Source organism: Pelecanus crispus, chromosome 7 (genome assembly GCF_030463565.1).
Source record: "Pelecanus crispus isolate bPelCri1 chromosome 7, bPelCri1.pri, whole genome shotgun sequence".
Taxonomy (NCBI): Eukaryota; Metazoa; Chordata; class Aves; order Pelecaniformes; family Pelecanidae; genus Pelecanus; species Pelecanus crispus.
Window position 1 is genome coordinate 41,144,943 of NC_134649.1, and position 17,075 is coordinate 41,162,017.

The 17,075-nt window shown below is 35.3% G+C and overlaps 1 protein-coding gene across 4 annotated transcripts in view; it reads right to left on the reverse strand.

The window, feature by feature from the left end:
• Window positions 1-17,075, reverse strand: part of CFAP20DC (CFAP20 domain containing) — an 83,979-nt gene that overhangs the window by 51,729 nt on the left and 15,175 nt on the right. For 3 of the 4 annotated variants that reach the window (XM_075714412.1, XM_009493535.1, XM_075714410.1), the window contains exons 5-7: window positions 7,649-7,763; window positions 4,614-4,770; window positions 1,747-1,911 (exon numbers count right to left, since the gene is read on the reverse strand). In XM_075714412.1, coding sequence (XP_075570527.1) covers window positions 1,747-1,911; window positions 4,614-4,770; window positions 7,649-7,763 — 437 coding nt within the window. Of the gene's footprint in view, window positions 1-1,746; window positions 1,912-3,034; window positions 3,041-4,613; window positions 4,771-7,648; window positions 7,764-17,075 lie in introns of all 4 variants that reach the window. The other variant, XM_075714411.1, reaches the window with a different exon arrangement.

Genomic DNA, 17,075 nt, shown 5'->3' on the forward strand with positions numbered 1-17,075 from the left:
CATCTATCTAACATCCAGTTTCAAACAATGGCCAAACCCAAATGCTTCAGAAATGACACAAGATAATTTCAGTAGGGATGTATGAAATAATCGGCCTTCAGCACAGTTCTTAGAGTAAGGTTGGAAAAACCTAGAAGTCCAGGATTAAATTCTCCCTTCACATTTTTACTGGTGCTAAACACAATGACATGGACATTACTCTTACCCATATAAATGCCCAACTGATTTTGGAATCATACACATTTCTTTACTTCACCAGCTTATTGTAGCAGTGGATTCATATTTTAATCATATGCTGTGTAACATGGTATTTTCTTTTATCAGTTTTTAACTTTCAACTGCATCATCACATCAAATGATGCCTTACTTTTGTGCCATGACACAGGAAAAGCAGTTTTTATTGAACTTTCTTTGTATCACTAGTTACTTTATAAACTCCCTTAAGCCAATTTTTAATGTTCTCAGCATATCTTCACATGAGAGTTTTTCATTCATGCTGCTTCTCTCTGAATCACTTCACTGTCTGTAAAATCTTTTCTGAGATGGTTTAACTGATAATATATAACGTATTTCAGATAATAATGCAAAACTGATTTATTTAAAGGTTTGATACCTTTTCCATTTCATATGAATTTGAACTTCCTGCTACCCAGTATCTTAGTTTTTTAAAATGCAGCTACATATAAATCTGAGAATTCCACTGAGCTATATCTGTGGTGATGACAACCTTCCTTCCTTGAGTCATTGAATTTCACCACTTTAAAGCTTAACTGTAGTTAACATTTCTCCCCAATGTACAATCCTTTGTATTTATCAAAGCTAGATTTTACATGGTATCATGTTACACATTTACCTAGTACAGTGGTCCCTAGCTCATAATTTTTCAACACAGTGGCCACAAGAAATAAAAACAGTAAAGTGAGACTTTGTTTAGCCAAATATGAGGTTTCCTGCATGCTACCTGCTCTATAGTGTTTTTCATGAAAAAGTACATAGGAGATTGCCTGTCTTACAAGTTTAAAACTCTCTGAAGTCCCACTTTTTACTAACCTATTATCTGTATCATATGAAAGTTTTACTCCCACTTTATTCCCTTCTCTTTTGAGATTATTCATAACTATAACAAACAATACAGAGCCTAGAACAAAAAACTTTTGAGGCCTCCTGCTGTTAGCCTTAAGCTATAACAAAAATTTAAAATTTGATCCTCTGTTTGCTTTCTGTCTCTTAGTTTTTATCCAAGTCAATAGTTTGTATCTTGGCACATGACTGCCTAGCTTCTTTAATAAATCTCTTCTATGCAATGCTGTCAAAGTCTTAAATTACGTGTTTTATTATCTTCTAGCTTACAGAAACATTCAAATAACTCCGAGACACCAATAAGATGAGATCTCCTTTTTCAGAGTGTAAGCTGAGGAGACTATGCATGGTCATATTTTTAAGAGTTTCATTAATGTAAACATATGTTAAAAAGAAGTGTAACAACTGAACAGCCACACTTAAATGTACATTCAGAAGACATACCTCAAATACTGTTATTATACATCCCATGCTTGATTTAGAATTGTTTAGGCTGCACATCGATCTCTGAAACTATACAACAGACATGTGTCTATGTGCTCTGCAAGAGTTGTCATGTTTTATTTTAAGACACTAGAACTCTTAACATGCAGTTTAAAAAAAAATCCGTCAGTTGTATGCATACTGTATAGATCATATTCACAGTATTTTAATACAACAGAATACCTGTTTCTTGCACTGTTACTGAATGTCTCCTGCATTTTATTTCTGGCTTGTGAATTTTAGTCAGGTTCAGCAACTGTGTAACTTGTGGCACATCTGTATTTAGCTGGCAGGTTCGAGGAATAACATCTGTGGGCTCATATGGCATAAATGGAACAACACATATACCTAGAATCAAAAAACATGGGCTTTACTTCACTCAGATGACACAATGGAATTAAATTCAACTTACATTGTTTGTTAGATTACATATACTTTATTTCATGTGGTTTAACAATTTAATAATTATGGTAATTTGAAAAATTTGCTGCAATTGTTCACTTTTAAGATAATAAGTATGTAAATTTTAAAATGATACTGTGTATTTTTTTAGGCCAAAAATTTGAATACATTTAAACTAAGAAATATGCACCAATGGCTGAATAGCCATAGTAAATCAGCTTCTTTAATTTGGCAAGCCAACAAGCAAAACAGAATCACAAAATAAATTTTGTTAATTTTTATTACAACTCTGCTTTAATTCTAATACTGATATACTGATTTTCAGACAAAATGAACATCTGAAAATGGTATTGATGTCAGTGAGACTGAAGTAGCAAATAGAGAAGTCCCATAAAGGCAAATAAAGAATTTGACAAGCTCTAATTCCAAACTTTGGACACCATTACATTTCCATGATCAACTAAAAAGCTGTCAACCTATCTATTCTTGTGACACCAGGCACTAGTAGAATGTGATCTGACTGTCTCTGCTTTCTTTCCCTTTGATAACCGATACAGACTGAGTTTACGAAAGTTATTCGCTATGAAGAAAGGCATCCAGAGTCAGAACCATTCCTGATGTTCTGATAAAAATTCATTCCAAATTTTATAAGACTTGAATATAGTAAGCTAATGAATATGAGCCTCTTTTCCAAGGATAAGAAGAGGAAAACATAACCCCAAAACCAAACACGAATAATGGATCAAGTATTGAGATCCTAATAGAAAAATTCAAGTGTCCCATGTTATATTTCACTAGTGGACATATTTTTTCAACCATTTTTTCACCAAGCTGGTACATTATTTACTGCTGTAAGACAATACTTAGGGATAAAAACCCCACACGTAACCTCAGGATTACTATGGAAACCAGAAACTAGGTATATATCAAGCTTGTATGCTTCAATATCACGGGGCAGAGAAGATTAATTCTTCCCTCTTCTATCTCAATGATCTTGTACAGAAAAAATGTCTATGTGGTTTCTCTTTTCCACTGCTATCATTGTATGAATGGAAAACATACTGTATACACGGTACTAAAAGAATAACACACACATTGCACCTTGACATCACTACTTCCACCACCAAGGAGGTTTAAGCAAAGAACTCGACCCTCATCACAAGTTGCAATGTCATTGCATTCAGTGGAGCTCAACTAAGTGGCCCAATCATCTGAGAGGAAAAAAGCTTTATCAAATCCTGATTGTTAACTGAGGGTTAACTAATAATAACAAAAACCTACTATTGTTTTTCTGTAATTGGGTATGAAGTATAGAGTTATTTTAATACAGCCAAACCTTGAGCTGTAACATCATTTTAAGACTTGCCTAGATAAGGAAATTCATAAGCATACAGAAAATACTAATGCCCACCAGCTGTGTAATAATCATAGAATTGATAATCCAGTAATTAAAAGTGGAATATTTTACCATGCATACAGTTTATTGAAGTTGTCTACTCATTATATTAACTACATTTTGGAATTTTGGAACTTATTTAGAACATTTATGCACATTTTAAAAACTGTTTAGAATGGAAGAGAGAAAACAATGCACCGATGGACTTACATTAAATTACAGCCAGTGAGGCCTCTAACTGCAGTTTCTGCTGAGAATTTACCAGATTCTCTCTATAGTAATTTTTTGAATTAATTTTATTTCCCAACCTCACCAACAAAAAAAAGAGTAGTAATCACAATGATCACATACTCCCACTTATTGGTTTAGGTTTTCCAAACAGAAGACACATTTTGTTGCACACTTAGAATACTGCTAACTATCGCTCCTTCAGAAACCAGAACCCTTTTTTCAGGTGTGTTTTTTAAAAGCCACAAAATGAAAATTTGAATGAAACTGAAGCTGAACTATACCTAGGGTTCCTCTAAAATAAGAAAGTGCCAGATGTGCTTTTTTAAATTCCTCCTCTGTTACTGCAAATATCAGTGAGGAATGAAGTTCTCTCCCTTGGAAAATAATGATTCAGAATTATGATGCTAGTTTGGAGGCTGGTAAACCTTTGACCAATATCCTGCTCTATTACAAATATAATCTCTCACTTTTCAGCTCACCACCAATACTACTTTCCCAGTGAACAAGGACACATTAGGATAAATTACCTGAAGATCACAGAGAGGTGTTTATGACAGTTTCGTATCTCTGTTTCATATAATACTGTTTTGTTACAGTTTTGTCTTGGATTATTTAAAGAAGAAATCTTTCATCAGCTGCTAATGTCCAAAATTAAGAAAAAAACCCCAGCAAATGCTGCTAAGTTTAAGTATTTATCTTTCCTTTCAGACACTTGCTTCTTGGCTAAAACCTGATTTCTATCTGCATAAGACACCCTCATTAAAACAAGCTCTCTACTTGATAAATCTTGCCAGAATTTCTTCAATAAAGTACTTCTAAGAAAGTCAATGTTTAAAACAGAGGAGTACACATATATTTAATTAGTCACCTAAAGACCAGCACTAGCAGATTTAATATGCTGTACTACCACTTTAATTTTCATGAAATCATGTAATCTTTCAATCTGCCAATCTGATGACTAAGCTTTTGATTTCATAATATCAACAGTTATGATTAAGACTACATGGTAATTATAACACACCATCTTCCTCAGCTGTTTCTTGAGGCTTGGATTTTAAAGTGAAGATCTTTCTCAGTTTACAGTTAGCTGAAATACTAATTCCATCCAAAGACTGGAAGACAGCTCCTCTGAATATTTCACTGGTGAATGCTACCAAGTCAATACACATATTGCACCACTAGAAAAGAGAAACAATACTCTTTAATAAAACCCAAACACTAATCATTACAGAAGAGTATTAGCGTATAGTTCTCTATAAATGAAGTCTCTGTGGAGTATTAGATTCTCACAGGCTGTGATTCACATTGCATAACACTTTGATATTAAAAATGATATTGCTGTTTTTGCACTTACAACAATTATTTATACAAACAAATCAGTACATATGACCTAGTGACTGCCAGCCCAAGTGAGCTCTGTTACCTAGCATATCTACAACATGTTTTGCAGCTAGCTTGTGAGAAAGTGTATTTATTGATGGTTTTCGGGGGAGGGGGGGGAACCCAAACTGTTATTCAATATTGCTTTGTAAGTTAAAGTTACTGCAGCTTAAGTGCTCCAAAGGCTATAGCTGGAGATTCTTTGATGATTTCTTTCTGAGATTCATAAAAAAGGACCTCTCCAAAGCTTGCACCCCTTCCACACTGAAAACTATCAGGCAAATCTCTAGTATGGACAAGACTCCAGTGTATCATAACATCTTTGAACTACTTCATGTTTATAATAAATGTTATCCATGCCTTGTAAGACATTTCCAAAAGACAAATCAGATAATGACAACTGTCTACGTTGCTAAAGATCCTGCTTAAATACGTGTTTTAATTCTCGTTAGATGATTACTCCATTTCCACACTGTTGGAACACTGACATCAATGTGCAACACTCTCCTGCACTATTCCAGTAGCTCTTTAAAGTCTCTCAGTTTCAAGTTTTTTCCACTCAATTCAACACTTGTACATTGCTGGTTTTTATAATGCAGAAATGAGCAGTTACAGGTATCTATTCTGCATGTGGACCATGTTACAATTCCATTACCCTCCTAGAAAAAATAAGGAAGTTTCATATAAAACAAGTAATACCACAAGCAGAAGAACTAACAAAATATGTTTTCTTCCGGCTTTATGTTTTCCATTTAGAGTCTCTGATGTTTAAAAACACATGTGCTCATAGTTCTGGTGTTCCTAACAATTCTCCTCCTCATTGATTCCGGTATCTCGTGAGGGATGAGCTGATGCTAACGCATCTTCTATAACCGGGAAATAAACAGAAGCGGCCTTGAGGAGGAATGCAACCATTTTCATGAAATTTGCAGAACTATAATATATTTGATATGATTACTCATGTATAAAATTTAGTTGGCCAATGGGTTAAAGTTTTATTAAGGGAGAAGAATACTAAGACATAATGATTGTACATACTTCATTTCCTTATAAAGTCAAGGTGAAAGTACTAGTTTCTAAATGCCAACTAGTAAATATTTTTTGAGAAAAAATTTAGGTCCATACATTACTATTCAGCTTCTAAGTCTGAAATTTTGGAAGGAAAGGTATACTTGTTTTGAAGACATCAAGCGACAGAACGGAAAATGCAGTATTTAATTATAACTGATATTTCTATTGCTGAGATTGAAAAATAGCATCATTTGTAAGAATACAATCCAGGAAGCTAGCATATGAAAATGTAAATGATGTTGTACTGGTAGAACAAACAACATATTATATTTCTATTCACAACCAATCATACTGATAATAATGATCAGCTTGTATATACAGTAAGTTAAACTATCAGAGCCATGTAAAAGATCTATCTAATCACTGAAAGCAGCATAGTCCCTCCTTTAAGTAAAAGCAACAATAAAAACCATTTAAAAGAAGGCAGATAACCATTTAAAAGAAGACAGATATGTATTCAGATACACTAAGAAGCACAGACATACTCTTTAACGTTGGTCAAGTGTTAAGGTTATTAAAATATTTTGTCATAACTGATCAGAGCATTTAGACAGATCTCTGATTACTGCTTTATTATCTAAATTAAAATACATAACTGCAGTTCATATTCTGATTGAACTTAATTTGGTGTACATTAATGCATGTTAATCCTGAAACATTTGTGCTAGCCTGACATCAAGACCAGCCAACTGAAATTACACTGCAGAAAAATAATTTAATATCAATGGATCTTGAAATAATGGGAACTTCAGGAGGTATGATCTGATGCATATTCATTTGAAAAAAATTCTAACCAGCTCTTCCCACAAAGCAGAAAACTCCTGAAATCTAAAATTATCACAGCTGTCTTCACCCAAACTATCTTAAAAGAAGTCATAACTTCATAGGTTTTTGTAAAATATTCTCTCATGTCTAGCCTTAAATCCACAGCTGCTTAGTATACTGTTATCTAGTTCTCTTGGTGCATACTTACATTTTAAAATATTTGAAATCTAACTATTCTCATCTCCAGATGATTTTCTAAAGCAGTATTTGAGACCTGAGTCTTTACAAGGTTATATGGTAATGATCAGGTTTTGCATCCTGGCCACTGTTACTGTATGTTGTGGCTGGGTGTAGGAGAGGGAAACAGGGAGAAGTGGCTATTGTTTTATTTTTATCAGTTTGACATACACATTGTTTTACGTATACCAGAATCTGGAAGAACCTGAAGCACATAAAAGTAGCCATCAGCTACAGTCCACCTGCAGCTCCAGTGAACGTAATAAAAGGAGAAGGTACACATGAACAGCAGCACTATAATGAAGTATCAGGGACACAGAGAACTTTACAAAGGCTGAATAGGCAGCAGGAGCGAGAGGTAAACACAATCACAAACAGCATTAATCCTGGAAAATGGGAATGAACTCCTAATGTTAGAAGAAGGTAGAAGAGTAGTAGTATTAAGTGGTTCTGATACCATCCAGTAGAGGGGACATACACACGTATCTTTAATCAGCAGGAACTGAATTCTAAACCAAACAGTAATTTCAACAGGTCTATAAAACATCTCTGATAAAAAAGCGTGCTCAACCACGGTTCAAGGAATATTCCCAAGGTACCTACAATTTTGCGCTTGATCGTAAACAGAGGAATTTTTGCATGCAGAGGGGTTACAGACAACTCCTTGTGGACCGTTGATAAATACAATCTTCTTTTAATATTTCCGAAATCAGTTATCCTATAGAAGAAAAAACAGGAGAGAATGGAACAGATCTTTGTCAATTCAATAATCCAGTATCTTTGGGCAATCATGAAAAAACTATTCACATGCAGAACCTTTATGTCAGTAATAGCAAATATGGAATTTAAGAATTACTTCTTCTACAAGATGAGTAATGAGATTTCTTTCTCAAATTCAAAGTTCGTAGCTATATTCCTGCATAGAGAAAATCACTTTACATGCTAATTTTATTTCAACAGTCCACACTCTTCACCAGATTTCCATAGCCCTTCAGACTATGAAAGAATTCAATTTGTATGAACTGAGAACCCAGTAGCCTTTAATAACCACACTTGTTTCTGCCTCTCAAGCCTGTGTTATCTTGGGACACACAGTCACCTGCTAACTAGAAAAACATTATTTGCTTGCTTTTCCTAAAAATGCTTCTGTCATTTTATATAGACTCTTTGTCTGCTTAGATAGACACAAGACATCATCTGTCTGTTTTACTTCCTGAGCACATATCTTCAAATATGAATTATAATGCAGAAGTTTATTACTCACTATTCAGGTCATTTCACAATGATATCAAGGACACTAAATTTGAACACTTCTAATAGATTCAGACCACAGCCATGATCACAAAGATTAGGTTTCCTTGAAACTGATAAAGAGGCTCTTTTTTATGTTCTGTTTCCTTCAAGTCTTGTGAGCAGGCGTCCTAGTTTTGGCTGGGACAGAGTTAAATTTCTTCAGAGTAGCTTGTATAGTACTATGTTTTAGATTTGTGATGAAAACAGCATCAGTAACATAGGGGTGTTTTTGTTACTGATGAGCAGTGCTTACACAGTCAAGGCCTTTTGTACCTCCTACCCCACCCCACCAGCAAGCAGGCTGGGGGTGCACAAGAAGCTGGGAGGAGACATGGCCGGGACAGCTGACCCCAACTGACCCAAGGGATATCCCATACCATATGGCGTCATGCTCAGCATATAAAGCTGGGGGAAGAAGAAGGAAGGGGGGGCATTGGGAGTGATGGCATTTGTCTTCCCAAGTAACTGTTAGGCGTAGTGGAGCCCTGCTTTCCTGGAGATGCCTGAACATGGGCCTGCCGATGGGAAGTAGCAGATACCTTATTTAACTTTGGTTGCACATGCAGCTTTTGCTTTACCTATTGAACCGTCTTTATCTCAACCCACGAGTTTTTGCACTTAAACTCTTGTGATTATCTCACCCATCCCACTGGGGGGGGGGGGGGGGCGCGGAAATAAGAGTGGTTGCGTGTGGCTTAGCTGCCTACTGGGATTAAACCACAACAGCAGCACAACCTTGATATCCCCCAGCAGTCCTACCTTATTATACCAGAGAACAGACATTACTTTAAAGGCTGCAACCTGTATGAGGAAACAATGATTAATTTACCTATTATTTTTGAACAAGCCTGTTTCTATCAGATGGGTATTTCTCTGTAATTAGCAGCCCCTCTGAGATGATGACAAATAATTACAATAAACACTCTGTCAATACTTAGTGTTGTTAAAAATAATTACTCATAATCATTATATCTAAATGCTGGGTTTTACTTTAAAATTGTGACTGCCCTGTAGATTTTTTTTTTTTTTAAATTGCTGAGAATACTTTTTCATTAGGAAGGACTACCTGTAGCTTAACCAATGAAATGTTGTCACCTGAAATTTGCAGATAAACACCCTGAAATGTTCTTAGGATTCCTTAGGTCAGCTCGGGAGGGTATTAACTCTGGAGCAAGTTACACTTTAGCTATTTTTGGCAATTTGTGAGTTCAACCAAGGACAGTACAAAATACACTGCAAGTACGTAAACATCAGAAGGTTCTACTAGTACAGGCAATAAAAACACAGAGGCACCTTCTTGTTTCCGCATAGTCATTAAGACCATCATGCAAAGCAAACAAAGTCCATCAGCTTTCCAGAACTTGTTGCTTCTTTCCTCTCTCTTCTGATCTTTAACCTATTTATCCTCCTAACATGGGTAGGCAAATTAAAACGAAGTAGAAGAATCTACTAGCTGTTTCATTTTGAAAGACTAGCAGTTCCTCTCATAAATCACATGCACTTCAAAGGCAGAAATTACACTACTGTGCCAGAGGAAGAACATTATATCCTTACCACTACTATCATTTGACATAACAGATTTCAGCATCAGGTGCACATATATTTATGGATGGATGAATAATACCATCAAGTCCTTGAAAAGCGATTTCATCAGAAGACCTTAAAGTGTCTTAACAATGCTAGCACTCTGGACTTGATCTTACTTTTGAAGAAATTTAAGCAAGATGTGAAATAATTCACCTAAGTTCATCAGCAAGTTGGCTGCATAGCTAAGCCTGTGCCCCAGCTCAAGGCTTAGTTCCATCCATCGCTCTGCTTCTCATATACCCTTTGATGAAAAAACCTATGGATGTAGTTTTCAGAAACTCTCCACTCTGTTCTAACTTGTGATGTTCACAACCTAAATGAGTCTATGATTCTATGTTCAGAAGTGCTAAGAAATTGATGCACCAAAGGAACTTCAAAGAATTGGAGTAGCGGTTGCTTGAAACTGCCCTAGATCTCCTGGTTACGTGTAGAGCTGAGTAACTGTGCTGAGGAGCTAGGTAGTTGCAGTAACCTGAGCGCTGAACCACAACCAAAAATACTATTCCTGCAAAACTCAAAACTGTGTAATTCCCAATGGAGAATGTTGCTTTAAATGATGCTACGACAAAGCAGTAGGAGCCTAAACTTAAAGTCATCCATATCTCCAAACAACTGGCAATAAAAACTTAAGTTAACTTTATAATATTTAGCTCAATGTTTAAATTATATTATTTATTTTTACACAAATAGTTTTATCTTTCTCCCTCCTGAAAAATATTAGATACCTGAGCAATAAAAAGGCCATTAGTAAACGTACAGCTCAGTTACATTCCAAGGTGCAATACAAACCACATTTATTTAGATAAAAATACATGCTTTATATCTGACTCATAAGTCTAAAATAAGATGTTTTTTGTGATGGTATGTATGTGGTAAAGAAGCAGGCAGTTATAATCCCACCTAAAGAAGTTTAACATTTATTTCAGTAAATAAATTTAGAACATTAAAAATATTTACACTCTACAAGCAAAAGGAGGTAAAATTTGGAGAACAGGAGAAATTGGAGAAAGAAGATGGTCTTAAAATTCTGTAAAATTATTTCCTGGGAGAAGAAAGATAATTATTTGAGAATTGGTGTAACTTTCAGACTTTTCAATTACATTGCTTCTTGGAAAATAAAACAAAGGTCTGATGAAACTCTTTTCAGAAAGAATTCAGACAATGCAAGTTAGAATATTAGAACTCTCACTTGTAAAATGACTCAAGAGTACTTGTGGTGAAACTCAAACTTTTTTTTTTTTTCTGTTATCAAAAAGCACAACCTATGTTAAACCTACAAAGGCAAAAAACATCTGCAGCACACATCTTGATTTTCAAAGATGCATTAAAAAAAATCTATATAGGAGTTAATGTATTTTTATTATGTCTGTGCTTGAGTATTTATATCTAAGGGTCAGACATGTGATAGAAAAGTAATGAGACCATGTTGAGAAAAATGAGGCAGTCAACAGGAAAATCAACCTCATTTATAATAATATTCCTGTGATCAGCAGGTGCATAACTCTCCCAGCTATGGTCATTAACTGCATTCATTTCACACTTAACATCTACATTTGCAAACCATTTGAAAGTAAAATTACCTTCCAATTCAATTTTCAATTTTATTTTATATCTTCAACTTTGATTGACTATTGTCCTCACAATGGTAACTATAGTGAGATTGCAAGTAAGTGGTAGCAACCACCCAAGAGTACAGATAAACTCATCTTCTCAGATTACCTATTCACTTTGCTTCTGTATGTATAATAATTTATAACCATTTGTTAATGTTCAATTCAAGGCTTAAAATGAACTTAGAAAAAATGATGGTGGAATGTTAAAGGGATGCTTCATTTATCAGGCTCACTTGTTCTTAAAATGAAAGTGTTTTTCTTCTTACAAATGACTTAAACTGGAAGTTTACCAAACATGAAAGTAGGTATTCCATTGATGTTGCTAAGCAAAGAGCAACTCCCAGACAATTTATTATTAATGGAAATCTCTTTGTATCCTGGTCAAAATCCAGACAGAATCCTCTGGTAAAGCTTAACTATTAGTATGTTAGTATATTAGTACTTAGCAATTCTAGCAACATTTTTTCCATAAAAAGTATGTGCTTCAGAAACATTAGATAATATCATCATCTCCATTTTAAAGATAGAAAAACCAAGGAATAGCAACAGTGAGCTGATTTGCCATGCTTACAGATTCTTATGTTTCCTTATTCAGGAGCAGTCTGTACTTCACATATGTTTTATTTTATGTACTACTTGTAAGTTGGTCTTACAGGAGATACTATGTTATTGAACTGTCTGCCTGATCATCTGAAATCCAGAGCACTGTACTGTGCCCTCATAAAAACAGACTTAGTTATGTTGAAAATCAATCAAATCTCTACAAAATAAGAGATCAGGAAGATTGATATGTTCACTTGGTCTAGGGAACAAGTTGTGAAGAACCAGCTTTATTTTTATATACTGGAATTTTCTGTTGATAATGTTTTTCTGGACAGAATTGCAGAAAAACCCACACCAAAGTCCCCTTAAACAGTATCCATAGAAAGGCAGTAATACAGGTGGCAGGTGCAAAAAAAGAATCATCAAATCTGGTTGCTAGAATAGAAAAACTTTCCAAATATGAGCAATTACAAAGAACTGGTGATTCCTGAGCTCTCCCTATAAGATATCAACATATTTGCAATCAATTCTCCAACAAAGAATGACCTGGTATTTTCACTGATCAAGAATAATTTTTTGTGAAAGTTTCATTACTCTTAGAACGTCACATGCTTCAAAAATAATTCTGGAAGTGGTCATTAATATTCATAACATACATTCTAGAAACTTCTATCAGTATTTTAACATCCTTGGTTTTGAAATGTGCTCATCTTTCTCTTATTTTCAAGTATTTAGTAAATTCTATTTTAAGGCATGGTGGTATGTTCCTCTGAAGCATGGCTAACTGTGCCAAATTGTTTAGAAGACCGTGATTCCAGAAAATAGTTTTTAATTTGTTCAGTACAAAGTACTCTAATGAGTATTATGTGGAAAGTTTAGTGCCTACTTCTTTTCAAGAATCTAAACAAATTACCCTTATAATGCAGTTAGTTATACCTGCAACTAATTCTGTTGGCTCTTTTATTTAGTTTATTGGCTGTTATTCTTTCCACTTTGTTTTTCTTTCCATGAATTTATCTATCCTAAAGAGGCAATCCGTCCTTTCATGTTTAAAAAGAAAAGGTTATGTTCACACCTGCTATATGTAACAATTCTTAAGTACAGCCATATTTCTCACATTTAAACCATTTAGTCTAATTACTAAGAATTGCTAAGAAGCCTGCCCTTTAAAAAGGCAAAACTAAGTTTTCTTGCTAACACTGGATCATGCATTTACTTTATTTAGCACATGAAAATCCTGACTAACAAACCCTACCAACCAACCAAATAGGATTCAGTTTACTGCATGTTACTTAAATTGATCCACCAACCAAAATATACATAATTAGTACTTTTCTTCTCTCTAAAGTCATTAGAAGACAGTAATTTATCCTGTAATATCACCAGGACATCATCTAACACCATGATTAGATTTACTCTTCTAATTTAATAGTATATCATATGATAGGTTAAAATAGACTGACTACCCAGCAAGTTCAAACTTAACAAAACAAAGCATCTCTTCCATCAGTTCCAACAGATCCAAGATATATTTAAACAAAGGTAAAGTGACACTGGTTAAAATAATTGCTTTCAAGGCATTTTGAAACTTATGCAGAAATATTGCAACACAGAAAGATAATGTTCTTGATCTTTGACTGATGTGACTAGTGGAAAAAGGGGGAACTGTACAGACTGGACATAATGTTTCATCAGCCTAAGCTAAAGGTATTGTGCTATACTAATTAAGACTATCTGTAACTGCACTTACAAAAGGCAATTACACTAGCTGTTCATTTACAGATACTACAACTGCAACACAAATCCTGTAACATCAGCCTCAGAGGATACAACAGCCTGATGAAGGAAATACTCTTTTGTACAGCTGTTGACTTCCACTATACAAACTGTATCTAATTTGAGCTTGGCAGACTGGTGAGTATGCTCTGGTCTGCGGGGAAAGCAATATGCTGTTTCTGAAACAAGTCTGAGAAATGTGTTTTTGTTCATCATTCTGTTTTTCTGGTCTTTAAATAAGTGGTAATGCTGGATAACCTGTCCATTAGCAGGCCCAAAGTGATCTGTCTAAAGGAGACTGATGCATGGAAAGAGAAGAGGCCCCCTTCCTCCACTCTCCCCTCCTTGCTGAAATGATTTCCACTTCCCTTACCATTCTTAATCACCTATTCAGCAGTCCTCCTCTGCTTTCATGCTTGTTCTGCTTTCCCACACTGACGACTCCTGCCTTGTCTCCTGGTCTGCAGACACAAACTGTTGCTGAATACTACCTAGAAGGCTTTATCATATCACCAGAAAGATGCAAACTGGAAAATACTGGTTTAAGGCATTAATTAGGACAATCAGACCTCATCCAAATTTAAGATGTCACAAGCTTCAAGACACACCATGGACAAATATTAATGGTAAATTTATTTTGAAAATGTTCTTTTTTTTGTAGCTGAATTCAGGACCACTGTAAGTTACCTGGCCCAGAATCTGATTCAAACTAAGTATGTTACTTGGATTATCATAATCTGTGACTAAGTATTCCTTCTCAGACCTCAGTTTACTTATTACTAAATTTTCAGAAGAGTGTAATAGTTTTATCTAAAATTAGAATTCTAGTTTATCTTTACAGTGGAAAAGCTGGTAACTGTTTTCTAACCCCATCCTTCAACTTCCTGAAGGATATAACAAAATCATTCTACAACTACCTGAAAGGAGGTTGTAGTGAGTGGGTGTTGGTTTCTTCTCCCAAGTAGCTAGCGATAGGACAAGAGGAAATGGTCTCAAGCTGTGCCAGGGGAGGTTTAGATTGGATATTAGGAAAAATTTATTCACGGAAAGGGTAGTCAAGCTTTGGAACAGGCTGCCCAGAGAGGTGGTGGAGTCCCCATCCCTGGAAGTGTTCAAAAAGATGGGTGGACGTCACACTCTGGAACATGGTTTAGTCTACCCTTAATTGGTTTAGTGTGGACTTGGTAATGTTAGGTTGATGGTTGGACTGGATGATCTTAAAGGTCTTTTCCAACCTAAACGATTCTATGATTCTCATCAAGGTCTATGCCATTAGACTCCCACTGCACTCTCCCTTTAAGAAACATATTGATACAGTGTTCCAATAAATTAAATTATTTTATCTGTGGTTTTACTCTGATCCCTTTTTGAAAGTAAGAGAATGAAAGCATCTCAGGGTCAGAACAGCAAGTGAAATGGTTTTGCCTACCAATTTAAAATAAAATATCTAAATGTTAGTGGCAGGATTTAGGAAAGGATCATCAACTGTACTGAGCTCATGGTGAAAGCTTGCCAATAAAGACCTGACTGAAAAGAATACAATGAATCATCTGTCCTAATTTTGACCAACTATATGGGAATTTTTTTCTCCTTAAAAGGATCATACCCAGTTAAGGTAAGAATAAAGGTATGGAAAACAGTTCCCATCTGTCCAATTCAAATTTAAAGTTTTTGCAGAATCTGCCTCTCTGTATATTTGTATTATGGAGCATTTACTGCTATGCATATTTGGATGGCTGTTTAAATAACTTGCTTTACTCCTTATCTGTAACAGTGCCATGCCCTACTCTTTGGTAGCTAGGAACACAGGACAGCTTGTAGGTATCCAGTCAAATCATGTAATTTTCTTCAATGTCTCCACATCCCATCATGTGTATGCAAGTATATCCCGAAAAGCAAGCTGAAATGTAAGTAGCTGCACCTCCCATCAGGAATAAATCTCAAACCAGATGAAGCTTTATGAGGCATTTCCCTGAATTTTCTTTTTGAATAAACTGAAGTCTTAATGTTGTCTCTAAAATGGTAATTGCACATACAAGACGACATCTATATGGAGAGAGCTGCTGCATAAGGCCGGCAACCCTTGACTCAATGTACACCTCACTAACTCTGTTCTTATATATGATCACTACTGCTGTATGTCAGATCACAACCATGCCAGCAGTATTCTTTATAGACAAACAATCCTTACTCCTTATCTTTTTGAACTGAAAAAGAAAAGGGGTGGCTCCACTATTACTTCACTTCCCTTCCTTAAAGGGTTGAAGATTAATACCTCTAGACTAAGATCACTATGAAAAAGCAACTGTCTACAAGGTAAGCAAATTAAAAAGTGAGATTTATTTAGACATGAACACTCACATTAAGGCAAACTAACTATCCTGGCTTCCAGTCAACCAAAAGGATACTCTGGAGGGCTGACTCAAGTAGATTTTCATTCTACACTGACAAGTCCCCTTACCCCTCAATGTAATTACAACTACAGAATATTCTAATCAACCTATTTTCTTATTTTTTACTGTGTCTTATTGAAGCATTAACTTGGTAGAAAGCTCATGATTTGCTTTGCCATTGGAGTTTGACAAGACAGGCCTCATAGTAACATTCAGAGAAGTGTGATCTCTTGTCTACCTACATTGTTGACAAACCCAAACTTCTCTTGTTCACCTTCAAGCAGTTCACAGCCTCTGTAGGCTATTCAGCATCTAAGAGTTTATGTATTGGTCAGAATTAGATACCATGCTAGTCTTCTGTTTTAACTCTAGCCGGATGTGGCGAGTTTTATTTTTTTAACTTAAACTTTCTCACAAGATACTATAAAAGAGATTATCATCAAAATAACCCAAGATGACAACATTAAACTTTTTAGCCACTTGGATCTCCAGGTGTGAGCAGTTTCCTCAGTGTTTCACAATGCTTATTCAGCCCCACCAGCATCATATCTTTCATTCTCACCTTGGTAAATATGTACATCGACAAATATTGAACTTCTAGTTTTTAACAGAAGTTTTTTGTCCTTACAAAAACATGAGAAACTTATTTTGAGTTCTCCCCTTCAGTAACTGAAGAAGCAAGAAATCACCCTCTTGAGAATATTCTTGTTTACAGCTACAAAATACCTGAGGGGGAAAAAAAAAAATCCAAAAGAGCCTTCTGCAAAACACACATTAAACATAGTCTACAGCCATTGAAGGAAAAGAGAGTTTCAATGTCTGAGA